The 12,778-nt window shown below is 40.7% G+C and overlaps 1 protein-coding gene across 1 annotated transcript in view; it reads left to right on the top strand.

Annotated features, from left to right (window-relative positions):
- The first annotated feature begins 945 nt into the window (after nt 1-945).
- Nucleotides 946-12,778, top strand: part of CD28 (CD28 molecule) — a 170,144-nt gene continuing 158,311 nt past the window's right edge. The window contains exon 1 of the mRNA XM_078683628.1: nt 946-1,334. Coding sequence (XP_078539754.1) covers nt 1,247-1,334 — 88 coding nt within the window. The 5' untranslated portion in view covers nt 946-1,246. The remainder of the gene's footprint in view (nt 1,335-12,778) is intronic.

The raw sequence follows: 12,778 nt of genomic DNA on the forward strand, positions 1-12,778 counted from the left end.
TACTATGCCCAGCGTCAGATATTTATTCATCAGGCTCAGTAAAGGACTTTTTATTGCTTTTAACACAACCTTTTAAATTGCTGGAGGACAAGGGTCTAGTGGGGAACCAGATTTAAATGCCATCGTCCGGTCTAATATCGATATTCATTTCACTCATGGAAGAATGAGAGACAAGACAGATTTCCGCCAAGTTCTACTACTTCCCCACAGGTGGAATTAACTAGTTCTATTTTGTTTAGGAAAACGTATTTTAATTTGTTGCATAATTCTTGCATGGAGGATGTACTTTGAGTAATTCTCTTGACTGATGAGAGCTCATTCATGAGTTCATACATATCTTTTTTTCATATGGGCCTCTGTCATTTTATTCGAGTAGTTTGCAATTTAAATTTTCTCTTGTATTCTGTTAAGTAAGCTCTGAACTTGATGTTGCTATCCTCATTGCAATGAGTCTTTGTCCAAATGTCTTCAAATATAGTTAGTATGGACCTCGGCTGACATACCGCAGTATCCATGGGGACACGTAGCAGTAAGTCTTTTTAATATAAAAACGTTTTTGTATGCGTACCATATTACATGACGCATTTTTGAGGCATTAGTCAATTGAGCACTTTAATTTATGGGGCAGAGTCTGGGATGGGAATCTGGTTCCCCAGTTTCAAGGTTGGTGGCTCTGGCCTCTAAGTATTCATTCTCTACCAGCTGGAGGAGCTGGAAGGAAAGTCTGCCACTGCCTAGTACAGCAAATAGAAAATATTATTTGACAGTACTGAGAAATTGCATAATAGCTGTAGTAAGGCAAAACGTTGTAAGTTACTTGTAATACATGGTTAGGCTCTTTTCAGGTTATCTACCAAAGCGTGTATTCATATCAAACCAAAACCTCCCCAGCCTGTCCTGGTTTCCTGTTTGAACTGTAAGAAGCCGCACACCTGTGAGCTTCACGTTACTTGAAGGAAGGAGGCGTCGAGGCTGACGTTTGCAGGTTGGCATGTACCAGGCCACATGCCGCCCTCATCATTTCCAAGAGTATTTCACACAAGGCCCTGGCACCGGGCAGTGGGTGAGAGCCTCAGTCTGTCACCTGCACGTGAGCAGAGTCCGAGAGTGAATGAGGAGAACGACAGCTGAAAGAACTGTCGATATACTAGATATAGATAGTAACGAGAGTGAGACAGAGTGGGAAGGAGGCATATGGACAAAGTGGCGTCATTTCAAGCTTCGGCCCTAAATCTTTGCTTTCCGGATGTCTCTGCTCTCCATGCTTGTGCCCAAAATGATACTCGGGAGAATATTAATGGCTTTCGGCTTCCTTCAACTGGCCGTGTTACAAGGTAATTCCATATTTCCATTTCTTCATGCAATTTATTTCCTTTTTTGTTCATTCCTCTCGTCTCTTTTTCGTTCTTTAACTTGCTTTCTCTTTCTTCAACTGTTTTCTTTTCTTATTTCTCTTTAACTTCTTTATTTTCTCCATTATTTATTTTTGTTTTTACCTCTTTTTCGCGACTCCTATTTATTTATTTTTTATTCGTTTCTCACTATGTACCCTTTTACTTTTTCTTCACTGTTAAATTGAATTACATTTTATGCCACACCAGTTTGCATCTATGCACATTAAAGTTGCTCCCTCAGTTAAACAGAAAAGAACGTCATTAGCAAACCAAAACAAGGCCAATGCATCATCTGCGTGCAAAGTTACAATAACATGTTTTACATAAAATCTATAGGGCAGATATGTTCAAGATCACTTCAAACCTGCGTACATGAGTAATAATCCCTATATTCAGATCTATATCCGGGTTTACTCAAAGGACGAGGCATCGATCCAGATATGATACAATGGCCTGTGATAACCAGGATACAAATTAATACAATACCTTCATCCATCCCACTCAATATACATTTAAGCATTGCATTGCTATCTTGCTGCTCTTGTACCACTCGCCTGAGAAATGGCGGGGAATAATAGTGTGAAATAATAAAGTCAAATGATCATTTTAGGCTCTCCTCATAATGAAATTGGCCAAATCACTGGATGTCGCATAGCCTCTGTTTAATTATCTGTCAAAAATGGCAACGGGCTAAACGACAGCATTAACCAGAATACAGTAGCATACAGTAGCAAACTGAGGGCTTGATGGGATCATTTTTGCAGAAACGGGTCCCGCTAGCAAGATGGGAGCATTGTCGCTGAAATCCATGCTGGGCCGTCTGAGGTCTCATTGCGCGCTCTGAACGATTTGCGTTTTTTCATTAACAAACCCTGGAATCAGAAGTTTGTTTCTCAAAAGCAAATGCCCTTGATCTACAGGGAGTTTTCCTTGTTGTGGATGGCCGCCAACTAAAGGATTTCAACAGCAAAACCAGTCAGTGGGACAATAATGCCCTGAACATCTCCATGCAACAAAAATGTTTCCAATTTTATTAATTGACCACAAAATGGTGACCAATACATATAATGTGTCTTAGAGAGCTTTACTGGTTTATCTGTTTCTCATGAGCATGTGATCTACTAAACGTCTTAAAACGCAGGGAAGGAGTGTCCTATGCAGATCTATTATACATGTTTTTATGTGGTGCATAAAGAAAACAGGATGCCACTCTCTATCAATAAGTTGAAGACACATAGATATCTATGTTATTGGAATTTGTCATGCACCGCATAAGACGCAGTATGGACCTTATTCATTACCGCATATCAGTGGACATTTCTAAACGCAATCCTATCAAAACTCAGTTTTACAAAGGATCTAACAATCCCTCCCATGCCACACCGTCCACCCCACTGTGTAAGATCTTTTCCTCTCACCCATTGATTGCTCAAGCCTACAGGGTAAAACCTTTAACATCTTAAATATAGCGTGTATTCAGTTTCCTGCCTCCTCATTGGCTAATACAAGTGCGACTAAATAACCAACCCACTCAAGCATCTACACAGACTCTCCCAGCTGTAAACCACCCCTACTGACGCGGGACCTTGTGCTACCCACTGTGCTTTGCTACTCCTTTTGCTAGGTTAACACTATATAAATGCACCAAACAAAGGGAAGAAATAAAACAAGCATCTGGGAAATGCTGCTTCCACGAGCATTATGCAAAACTGGGGACCCTATCATATCTTCATAGAACCTCCACTTCGATTACTGGTACATCATGCGTATAAAGCCATGGCAACACGAAGTGGGAAAGGAGCCCTAGGATTGGGGCTTAATGTATGGGGTAGAAGCAATGGGAGTTATTGGGATGTCCTGTAGACTTCATTCTCAAATTAAACTAAGTGATGGACACTTACAAGAAGAACCTGAGCAAAGAGACAAATCGGTGGCGCGAGATTCAAGCTCATTGTGCAGATGAGACTGTTGGTAAGTTCAACCATAGTTCGGGCCTGGGACACCTGGTTAGGACCTGCAACAATGCAGGTGGCCTTGTAGGGCTATCTAAAGGAACGTAGGGGCATATTATCAAGAACGGCGTAAAAATGATCGCTGCTTTAGTGGCAGAAAACTGCAGCTAAAGCGGCAATAATGGGATTGATAATATGCCCTTGTGAATTCCCATCGTAGCGCAGGTTCACACCAGAACCTGGGCTTCTAAGGGAATTCACAAGGGCCTATTATCAAGCTCATTATCGCCGCTTTAGCGATAATTTTAACGCTATTCTTGATAATATGCCCCGTAATTACATGTACATGACAGGGAATGCCTCCAGTATTTATATAATAACCTAATCATAATAATTTTACAATAAATCATGGAGAGTGATCCGCTCAGTTTGGTGAGTGAAGTAGACTGATCAATTACACTCTCGGGGACTGTCTGGCCCAGACACAGTATGAATTGGCAAGAAATATGCACTTACCATAGGACAAGTGTCTATACTTATTGGGAACGGTGTACTATCATACTGGTCACAATAACTGTTTGATTTATGACCAGTATTTTTTCAGCCAATATGGAATTTTTAAAGCCAACCTTTGCACTTGTAGGTAAGTTTGCGCAATTCTGAATTCGATTGAGTTCCAGGCTGACCTACCTAATTATTATTCATTAGGTAGGACGAACATTTTCACTCAATCCGATCGGCCACAATCACAAGGATGGGGGGTGGTCTTCAAGGATCAGCAGATGACCATGTCTGTGACAGTTTTAAAATAAAGTATATTTTTTAAAAACAAATATAGTCAATTTTACTTAACAGAAAGAGGGATGCGTCACACAAACTTTTTAAAAACGTTTCTTTGAGAGTTTGCAATGGCCCAAACGGGACACTTCTCCTTTTGCCAGTGAGTTACCACTCCCTCTTGGTGGTCAGTAAACCTTCAACGTTTGATGCCAGAATTACGTTTGCAAACCTTTGATACATCTAATACTGATTTGGTATTTGGAAGGGATGCCCGAAACACAGGCCTTCCAAATACTGCACCAAAATTCATTGTCATCAGTGATTGTATCAATATTGTCATTTAACATGTCAGAAGCGATGTGTTCTGTGAGGTCATAATCAGTGCATGGCGGGGACGCAAGTTACAGTTAGATCAGTAAACACTAGCATGAAATTCAGTGTTTATTTGGTTTCTACATGTTAGTTTTGATCAACACCTAATTAGAATGTCACTTTAACCTTTTCTGTCATAGTTTTTAAGCATATCCTATGCTTAAAATCTTTGATAGAAAAGCAGACATTGAGTAGAACAAATTCAGAGTGTCGCTGGAGTTGTAGGGTGCTCTATACAAGAGCTGCTCTCCACCTAAACTTGGGAACTACCAGAGTTCTCTGCTTTTTTGCATAATTTATACAGCACACTATGCCGTAAAAAGTATTTCATATATATATATTTATATACATTTATGTATATTTTTACACACACACACAGCGTGAACGAGCACACACATACACGCAAACACACACACACACACTTACACAATACACACACACACCCACACAAACACACACGCACACACTTACACAACACACAAACACACACACACACACACACACACACACACACACACACACACTCACACATATATATGATTTTATATATATATTACATTTTATTTACCTTCCTTTCAAAGTTTTAGTTCATGGCTGATCTTTTTAATGTGCTACCAATTGTACATTCATGGCCATGGCTAGCCATTCCCTAAGTCTGCTTTTGTACTATTGCCCTCAGCATGGTTAACAGATGGTGGCACAGTGTCTGGTGCTACAGGAAGTGTGCTATTTTAAGTGTTTCTTCTCGCTTTATTGTAACTGTGGTTATACTGCTCTAGCAGCTGCCTGTTTCATGCACTCTGAGATCTGGTCCTAGTCACAACAGAGGAAGTACGGCGGTAAGGCACTAGAGAAGAACCCCATAACCAATGCGGTTTGTAAGCAAGGGAAGCACTACACACCATTCACACCCCAGCTCAACTCAGAGGTCCTTTCACCCTGCAACTTGCTGAGTGGTCCATCTAGTAAAGCGTAAAGTGCCGGGCGTAGATACATTCACAACAAACATACATAAACGACTACTGGATTCAAGCTGGTCTCAGAGCCCATGCCCGCGGTAACAGGAGACACACCAGCACAAAGCTCAAAGCCATCATGGTTTACCTTTAGTAAATAAGGGCCTAGTCGGTATGAAAAGGCCGTGGCTGACAATAGTCCTCAACGACCTTTTGCATCATAAAGGATTTAATGATTCAGACTATTTGAAAAGGATGGAACCTAACATTCGAACCCGCCTTAAGAGTCTTTGTTTATCAAACCCAGTTAATATAGCATTACCAATAATATAGCTTTAAATGGGTTAATATCATGCAGAAACAGTTTTTCGGCATTTAAAGGAGTTAGCACCAGTTTGCTTGTGCTAATAGACTTTAGACTTGGCCTTCTTATGCTATAATATTGCCAAAGTGCAGAAGTGCTATGACAGCAGGAATACAACAGTGTGGTCCAACTATGTATGCAAGGCGTTGCATATAATTTCTACTTCCTTTATAGTAATGAGTGTTATTTCTATTTTGATAGATAGACTAGTTTTCAGAAAGAAAGAATGATAAATATCGTGAACGCCTGTTCGCATAGGGCAGGTGTGTCCTACAGATTTTCAGGAAGGCACTAGACATTTCAGCATGTCCACCTATCGAGAGCTAATCTATATTTTCAGTATTTATCCTGGAAATCTGGCATTGACCTGGCTCTCCTGGATCCAGTTTGGACACCCATAATCTGTGGGTATGTGATAATTGGCGAAAAGATCTAATAACGTGTTTCAAGTTATTTTCTAATGTCAGTTTCATTTGGTTGGTATATGACTCAAAGTCTATATCTGATTAATAGGATGCTTCTAAGGATCATCACAAAACACCTCATATTGCCTTACTATTCACAGTAGTAATCTAGAAGTAAAGCCTGTATATTTATCTCCATGTTTTTAAAAATATATCATTAGAGTGAGAAGTCACATTACATTGTTCAAGTTTTAATAATGCTAAAGACGATGGGAGGCATGTTTGCAAACAGTCTATCCACTGTGAATTGCTTGGCGCAGCGTTCCAACCCACAGTTCTTTTTCACACTGTGCCACCTCAGATTAGACCCAGCCACATGCAATTCAGCTGTAACTGTGCTCAATAGGATCAGTACAGCCCGAAGTGTCAAGCCAAGTCCACCATGAACCAGAAGAGAAGCAACCGAAGTCCGGGTTCATTTGCCCTGACAGTTCGGGACAGACTGCTCTCATGAGGAGCTGGGTCAGTAGTGATTTGCATAGTGTGGATCTTTGTCTAGAATGGCATGGTGGGAGAAAAACGATTGACTGGGATTCGGCCCAGAGGGTTTGCCAGTGGCTGAGATTAAGCCAAGCATTTTTTCCAACAGCTTGTTGTTGTTGTTGTAGTTTACTCTCTAAGTGTGATGTGTAAGCTCAGCCAAGGCTCCCAGGCACACTGTGCTTTAGGTCTCAAGCTGTACCTCACTGATAAGACCTAAGTAGGCCAAAACTGGTCTGGTGTTACTTCTGGTCCCTTCTGAAGGTAGCCTCACCTGGAAGTTCAGGAGACAGGCTGCTCCCATTAGGAGCACAATCTGCACTCATTTGTATGAGGTGGAATTTGTTTACAGTGGCATGGTGGGATAAAACAATGGACTGGTATGCATCCCAGAGGGCTTGCCAATGGCTGAGATTAAGTCATGCATTCCATCCATCAACCTGTTGTTGTGGCAAGATATTTAAAAGGCTCTTCAAATGTTGAATTGTGCTCTCTCTTCTTTGTTATTATTGCTCTTAATTTTCTTGAGTACACTAATTACTACTTTAGATGAATCCCAGATAGGCAAAGAAGAGGAAATATCTCTATAATATAAACTTTAAAAATTCAGACTGGGGTGATTGAGAGACTGAAGACGGGGACTACTCTTCTGTTGAACATATATTTGCAGATTTCAAGATAGTCACCATCCCTAATCGTTTAGAATTGTATACACTTAGTCAAGTAGGTTCCTAAAAATGTTAATCATGGAATGGCTGCAACGTAGGCAGAGATTGGAAAACTGGTGCAGGTTAAAGTATGCTAGGAGACAAACTTTATTAGCACTAAAGTTACTGTTAGGCCTTCAGAACTCTGAATGGTTGGAATCCTCAACAATCGTGAACATGACGCTGTTGAGAAAGGAAGGACATGACAAAGTGGGAATCAGGAGCTACAAGGCTAGGAAGTCTTTCCAGAGTGGAGGCGATGTGAGCAAGAGAAAGAAGACACGAAAGCAAAAGTCTCTGCTGAAAAAAGTTCTTAATGGAAGGATTAGAGATACTGTCTCATGAGGTAGAACCTAAGATGAAGGGAGCTGTAAAGTGCTCTTGACGTTCATTTTGTGACCCACTAGTGGAAGCCTTTATGGAGGGATTGATGAGCAAAGGCCAGGACCCATCAGTGAAGAAAGGACTTCCCCACCAAAAGATAATATAATCTAAAAAAAATTCACGACCTGGGAAGGGCGTGTTAAAAGGTTAAAGGATCTGATGCCAGTCCACCACTCTCCACCACAGAGATCTGCAAGATGAGAAGTGAACAATCGCGCCTCACAGTGATTCAGGTGCATGCTTGCTTCTCTCTCTGCCTAACCTTCAGAGGTGCTAAAGAGCCCATGATTGCCACTGGCACAGTTAGCCTGACTTTACTGACAAAGGCATAAAATTAGACAGAGAAACTGGTACGAATGCAAAATTCAGAACAGTGTCGTCCATACCAATGTATCTCATTTGATTCTCCATAGGTAATAGCAGATAACGAACCCAGGAAGTATACGTAGACCTTCCTCAAGCTGGCAGTTGTGGTGCATACAGGTCAGAGGGTTAAGGCCCAAGCGTGCAGTTGAAACTATGAAGTAAAATTGGAAGAGGGAAATACATGGGTTAATAGCAGGAACAATACAAAGGAGCAGAGACAACCAAGATGAATGAACTGAGCATACAGGAACCGTACAACTAAGCAATTGCGAGGTAACTTGTTCCTGTTACCTAATTCCTTAAATCCATGTGCTGATTCGACTCGTTAACCATTTTTGTCCAAGATGGAAGACTTGACTAATGTATCTCAGCCCCAGCCACCAATGGCCAGTCCTCCAGACTTTCACCATCTCTAGCCTTCATCTCCCTTTCTGTGGACTGGTTGCTCTTTTACTTATTTTTTCTGGCCCTCAGGCGTTATTTCTACGAGTCTTGACAGTCTTTGCCCTTGCAATTAATCTCTCTCCCTTATTGAATGGCTGGTTAATGGGGAATCTTTCAACAAATGTTATGATTAATCTAAAGCATACCCAAAGAAGGTGGGTTACCATGACCCATCTAAGGCATCAAGGGGCACATGTATCAACATTTGTAATAGTGATTACCTAATTGCGATTTTCAGCGAATGGCAATTAGGTCATCTCTATTACAAATGTATGGCACTCCAAGAGTTTCATATTGCGATTCATAGGGGGTCCCAAAAAAGCCTACCTCATTATTATTAATGAGGTAGGTCGCAATTTGCAACCCCCTATAAATTGCAAAAATCATGGGGATGGTGGCCTGCTGGGGTTAGCAGACAACCATGTCCGTGATAGCTTTTAAATAAGGCAATCTTTTTTTTTTTTTAAATGCAGACCATGTTTCTTAAAGGAAAACGGGTTACGTGAATAATTCACTTTTCATTTTTTAAGTGCAGGCAGTGGTCCGTGGAACCACTGCCTGCTCTTAAAAAAAGTTTTTGCATACATTCACAAAGGGGAAGAGGTCCCTTGGGGACCCTTTCCTGTTTGCGAATGAGTTACCACCAACTTGAAGTTGCTGGCAAATGCAAATGTTTTGCGACCGCATTCACGGTCACAAACCATTCATACATACTGCAGCAATTTGGTATTTGTAAAGGACGCCCTAAACATGCCCCTCCCAAATACTGAATCGCAAACCCATTTTGCGATTCTGTAACAGGTTACCAAATCGCAAACATGTGAAAATAATTTTTTCGTATTGACAAATGGGCAGATTCTGAGAATTAGCCCATTTGCGAACGCAAAAATGCTTGATACATGTGACCCCATAACTATTCCAGGCTATTCGATTACAAAATACCCTTTCAAATCAGAAAATCCAGTATCACCTCTGTCTCTCTTTCTTGTTAGCTTTTATCGTGATGACTGGAGGTGTTCTATTCTTCTTATTCAAATGCAAAATTTGGGGACCCCCTCTATAGAACCAATGTGGTCAGGGAAAAGAGGAGAAAGAACATACAAGAGTATCAAAATTTCCCTCATAGACCATATTATTTACATTCAATAATAACTTTACATAATTCCCAATTCAATTCAAAAAGTACACCCTTAAACACTTCAGTTTATCTCAAAATATATTTTTAATTATATCAAAAGATTTGTCATTATAAAATATTTTTTGTTATTTTTCACTTTTTTGAGATCACATCAATTTATCTAATTACACAATGAAGGCTTAAGTCCTACATTACATATGTTCATTGATACACATTTTTCTTCTAATCCATAATAATCATAAAATATACAGATGAAAAGACATACATTACTACACCCCCCTGGATCACTAATATTTTATAATGACAAATCTTTTGATATAATTAAAAATATATTTTGAGATAAACTGAAGTGTTTAAGGGTGTACTTTTTTAATTGAATTGGGAATTATGTAAAGCTATTCTTCTTATTCCCCTGAGCTTATTTTCTTCTGGAAATATGGAAGACTGGATAATCCTTCCAATGATCTGACAACTGCTGAAGTGATTCGCCAAATCATATAACATGACCCCCTGGCTACAGTACAAATACAGGAGCATATTTATGTCTTTTGGGATGCAGAGTAGCGCAGCAAGTCACCTTGCTGTTCTGCCTTGTGTCACAGGCAAAGGGCAGGACTGCGCCGTTATTTATCCAAATTGCAACATTTCTGTACTTTTCCTTTTTTGCAGTCTAGTGCCTCTGTTGCATGCAGGGTTGTTTTGTGCAGGAACGGGCACTTTCCTGCCCAAAAACAATCATGAGCTTATTCCTCTTTCAAGGTGTGCTGCAGAATATAAAAAGGAAAGAATCTCCTGTGGCGCATTCCTAGGTTTACAAGTCTTGTAAATTAGGAAATACTTCAAAAACCATCGGATTTGCATGGGAACACCGACCACAATGTCCATGGAATGCCACCCTTGAGCAGACTAAGGCAACACAGCGATTTGCACTGCGTTGCCTTACTTCAGATTTTTGAAGCCATTCAAAGCCACGCAAATTGGCTTTGTGTGGCTTCAAAAATATGATTTTGAGGTTCGCTTCACACAAATACCACGTTGCGTGGTGCACAAATGACACTCTCTTCAATATACCCTACAGTTTCTATTCTTTGCCGTGTTCTCATTCTTCTACTCACAATGTTCTACATGCAGAGGCGACCATTCTTTATTATCTATGGAAGATCAAATACCCAAACTGATCCACAGCATGTACAAATTAGAGTGAAACTGGATGTTTCCATTGATTAAATGATTACTTATTTTGCTAAATACAAGAGAATAAAGGCTATGTTAGTCATGTCCTTTGGAATACCCTGTAGGCTGTTTTGAAGATTTTAATTTGTTGTGGATCCCGGACTTATTTGTTGGGTGGGGCTAATCAGGAGGCTGGACTGGGAATGCAAGTTCTGGTTTTACACAGGGGCTGCACTGAGCTCGTGGTAGTACCTTGGTACAGCTGTTTCACAAAAATAAGGTCTTTTTACTTTTGGAATATCATAATACAAATTTGGCCCCCAACAAGGGCCTCGGGTCAGGGTACCCCTAACCTGCCCACTTATTCTTTTTTTTGTTTGTTTTCTACAATATGGGAACTGAGTCACCCAGTCATAAAATGGCATGTGCAACTTTCTCTTCATACTGTCCCACGGTATTACAGTGGGAGTAGAATACTAGCAGTTCATATCTCATTTTCAGCTTGTGGTACCGAGAGACTTCGTGAAAGAAATGTGAACATACTGCGTCACTAGATTTGATATATTTTAAACCTTAATTTATCAAAAACTACTGAACACATTTACACCAAATCACAAAAAAGCAAACTCTCGGGATCAAAGGCAAGCTTTCTGCCAATTTTTATGCAATTTCGTTTAGCTGTTTTTGGCTGTGGCTGCGTCTAAAGTCCCTATGGGGAAATGCATGAGGAAAACGCATTTGGGGAACACCACCCTTCCTTTTCCTCAGACCACACTTGACAGATCACCTCCAAACTTTCCAGGAGGGAGCTGAGCTGTATGCACCTTTTTTTGGATAGTTTTCTAAAGAGTCGTCAAATGGTGCTAAAGTTACTAACAAACCAAAAATCACATATTTATGGAAACCTGGTCCTTACTATAACTACACAATGGTATATTTATATTGATATGTACACTTATATTATAGAGTGGCAGTAGCTACTCTGTAGTTATAGTTAGGATTCCCAGTGACAGAAATACATTCTATTTTTGCTTGCTAATAACAACGCCCCCCTTTTTTTTTAACTCTGTTCATTGATGACATGGCAAATAAAGCAGTTACAGACTGAAGCAGGATAAACTTTTCACGTCTCATCTTGCATTGACATAAAACAGTCATTACAGTAAATTAGGCAGAAAGTTACAAGCCACCATTTCTCACCCACCTCCCTCAATCAGAAGCCGTGTGAGATGCAGTCAGAGGCGGAGTACAAATATTCCCTCTGTACTTATTCCAGGCTCCCCATATTCTCTTCCACTTTTTGGGGCACCCCCGGTTTACATATGTCATCTTCTCTGCCACCATTGCCCCATCCATGTCTCTGCACCAGCCATGAAGAGTCGGAACGGACTGTGAGCCCCAGAATTTGGCTATATTACACTTGGGGAACATCATCCCACGCGTCACCCAATCCTGTAATGCATGGTTGAGATCCGTGGGTTCCCAAATATTTAACAGACATCTTTTGGGCTCTGGCAGGACTGAAACTCCACCCACTTGAGAAATAGTTTACAGGACCACAGCCCAGTTGGGCACTATTCGTGGACACTGCCACACTGTATGGTAGAAAGTGCTCTCCGCCCCACAGTTCCTCAGGCAAAGCCAATTGTCGTCGCCCCCTATTCTGTGTAGTGTCACTCTGATATAGTACGTGTGATGTAGTATCTTCTGTTGCACAGTCTTAGTCTGGAGGATATCGCTACTATGCGTGGGGATGCCAGCCCCTCCTGCCAGTCTGCGTCATCTAATTCCCCCAATTCATTAG

This window comes from Lissotriton helveticus, chromosome 3_1 (genome assembly GCF_964261635.1).
Source record: "Lissotriton helveticus chromosome 3_1, aLisHel1.1, whole genome shotgun sequence".
NCBI classification, from domain to species: Eukaryota; Metazoa; Chordata; class Amphibia; order Caudata; family Salamandridae; genus Lissotriton; species Lissotriton helveticus.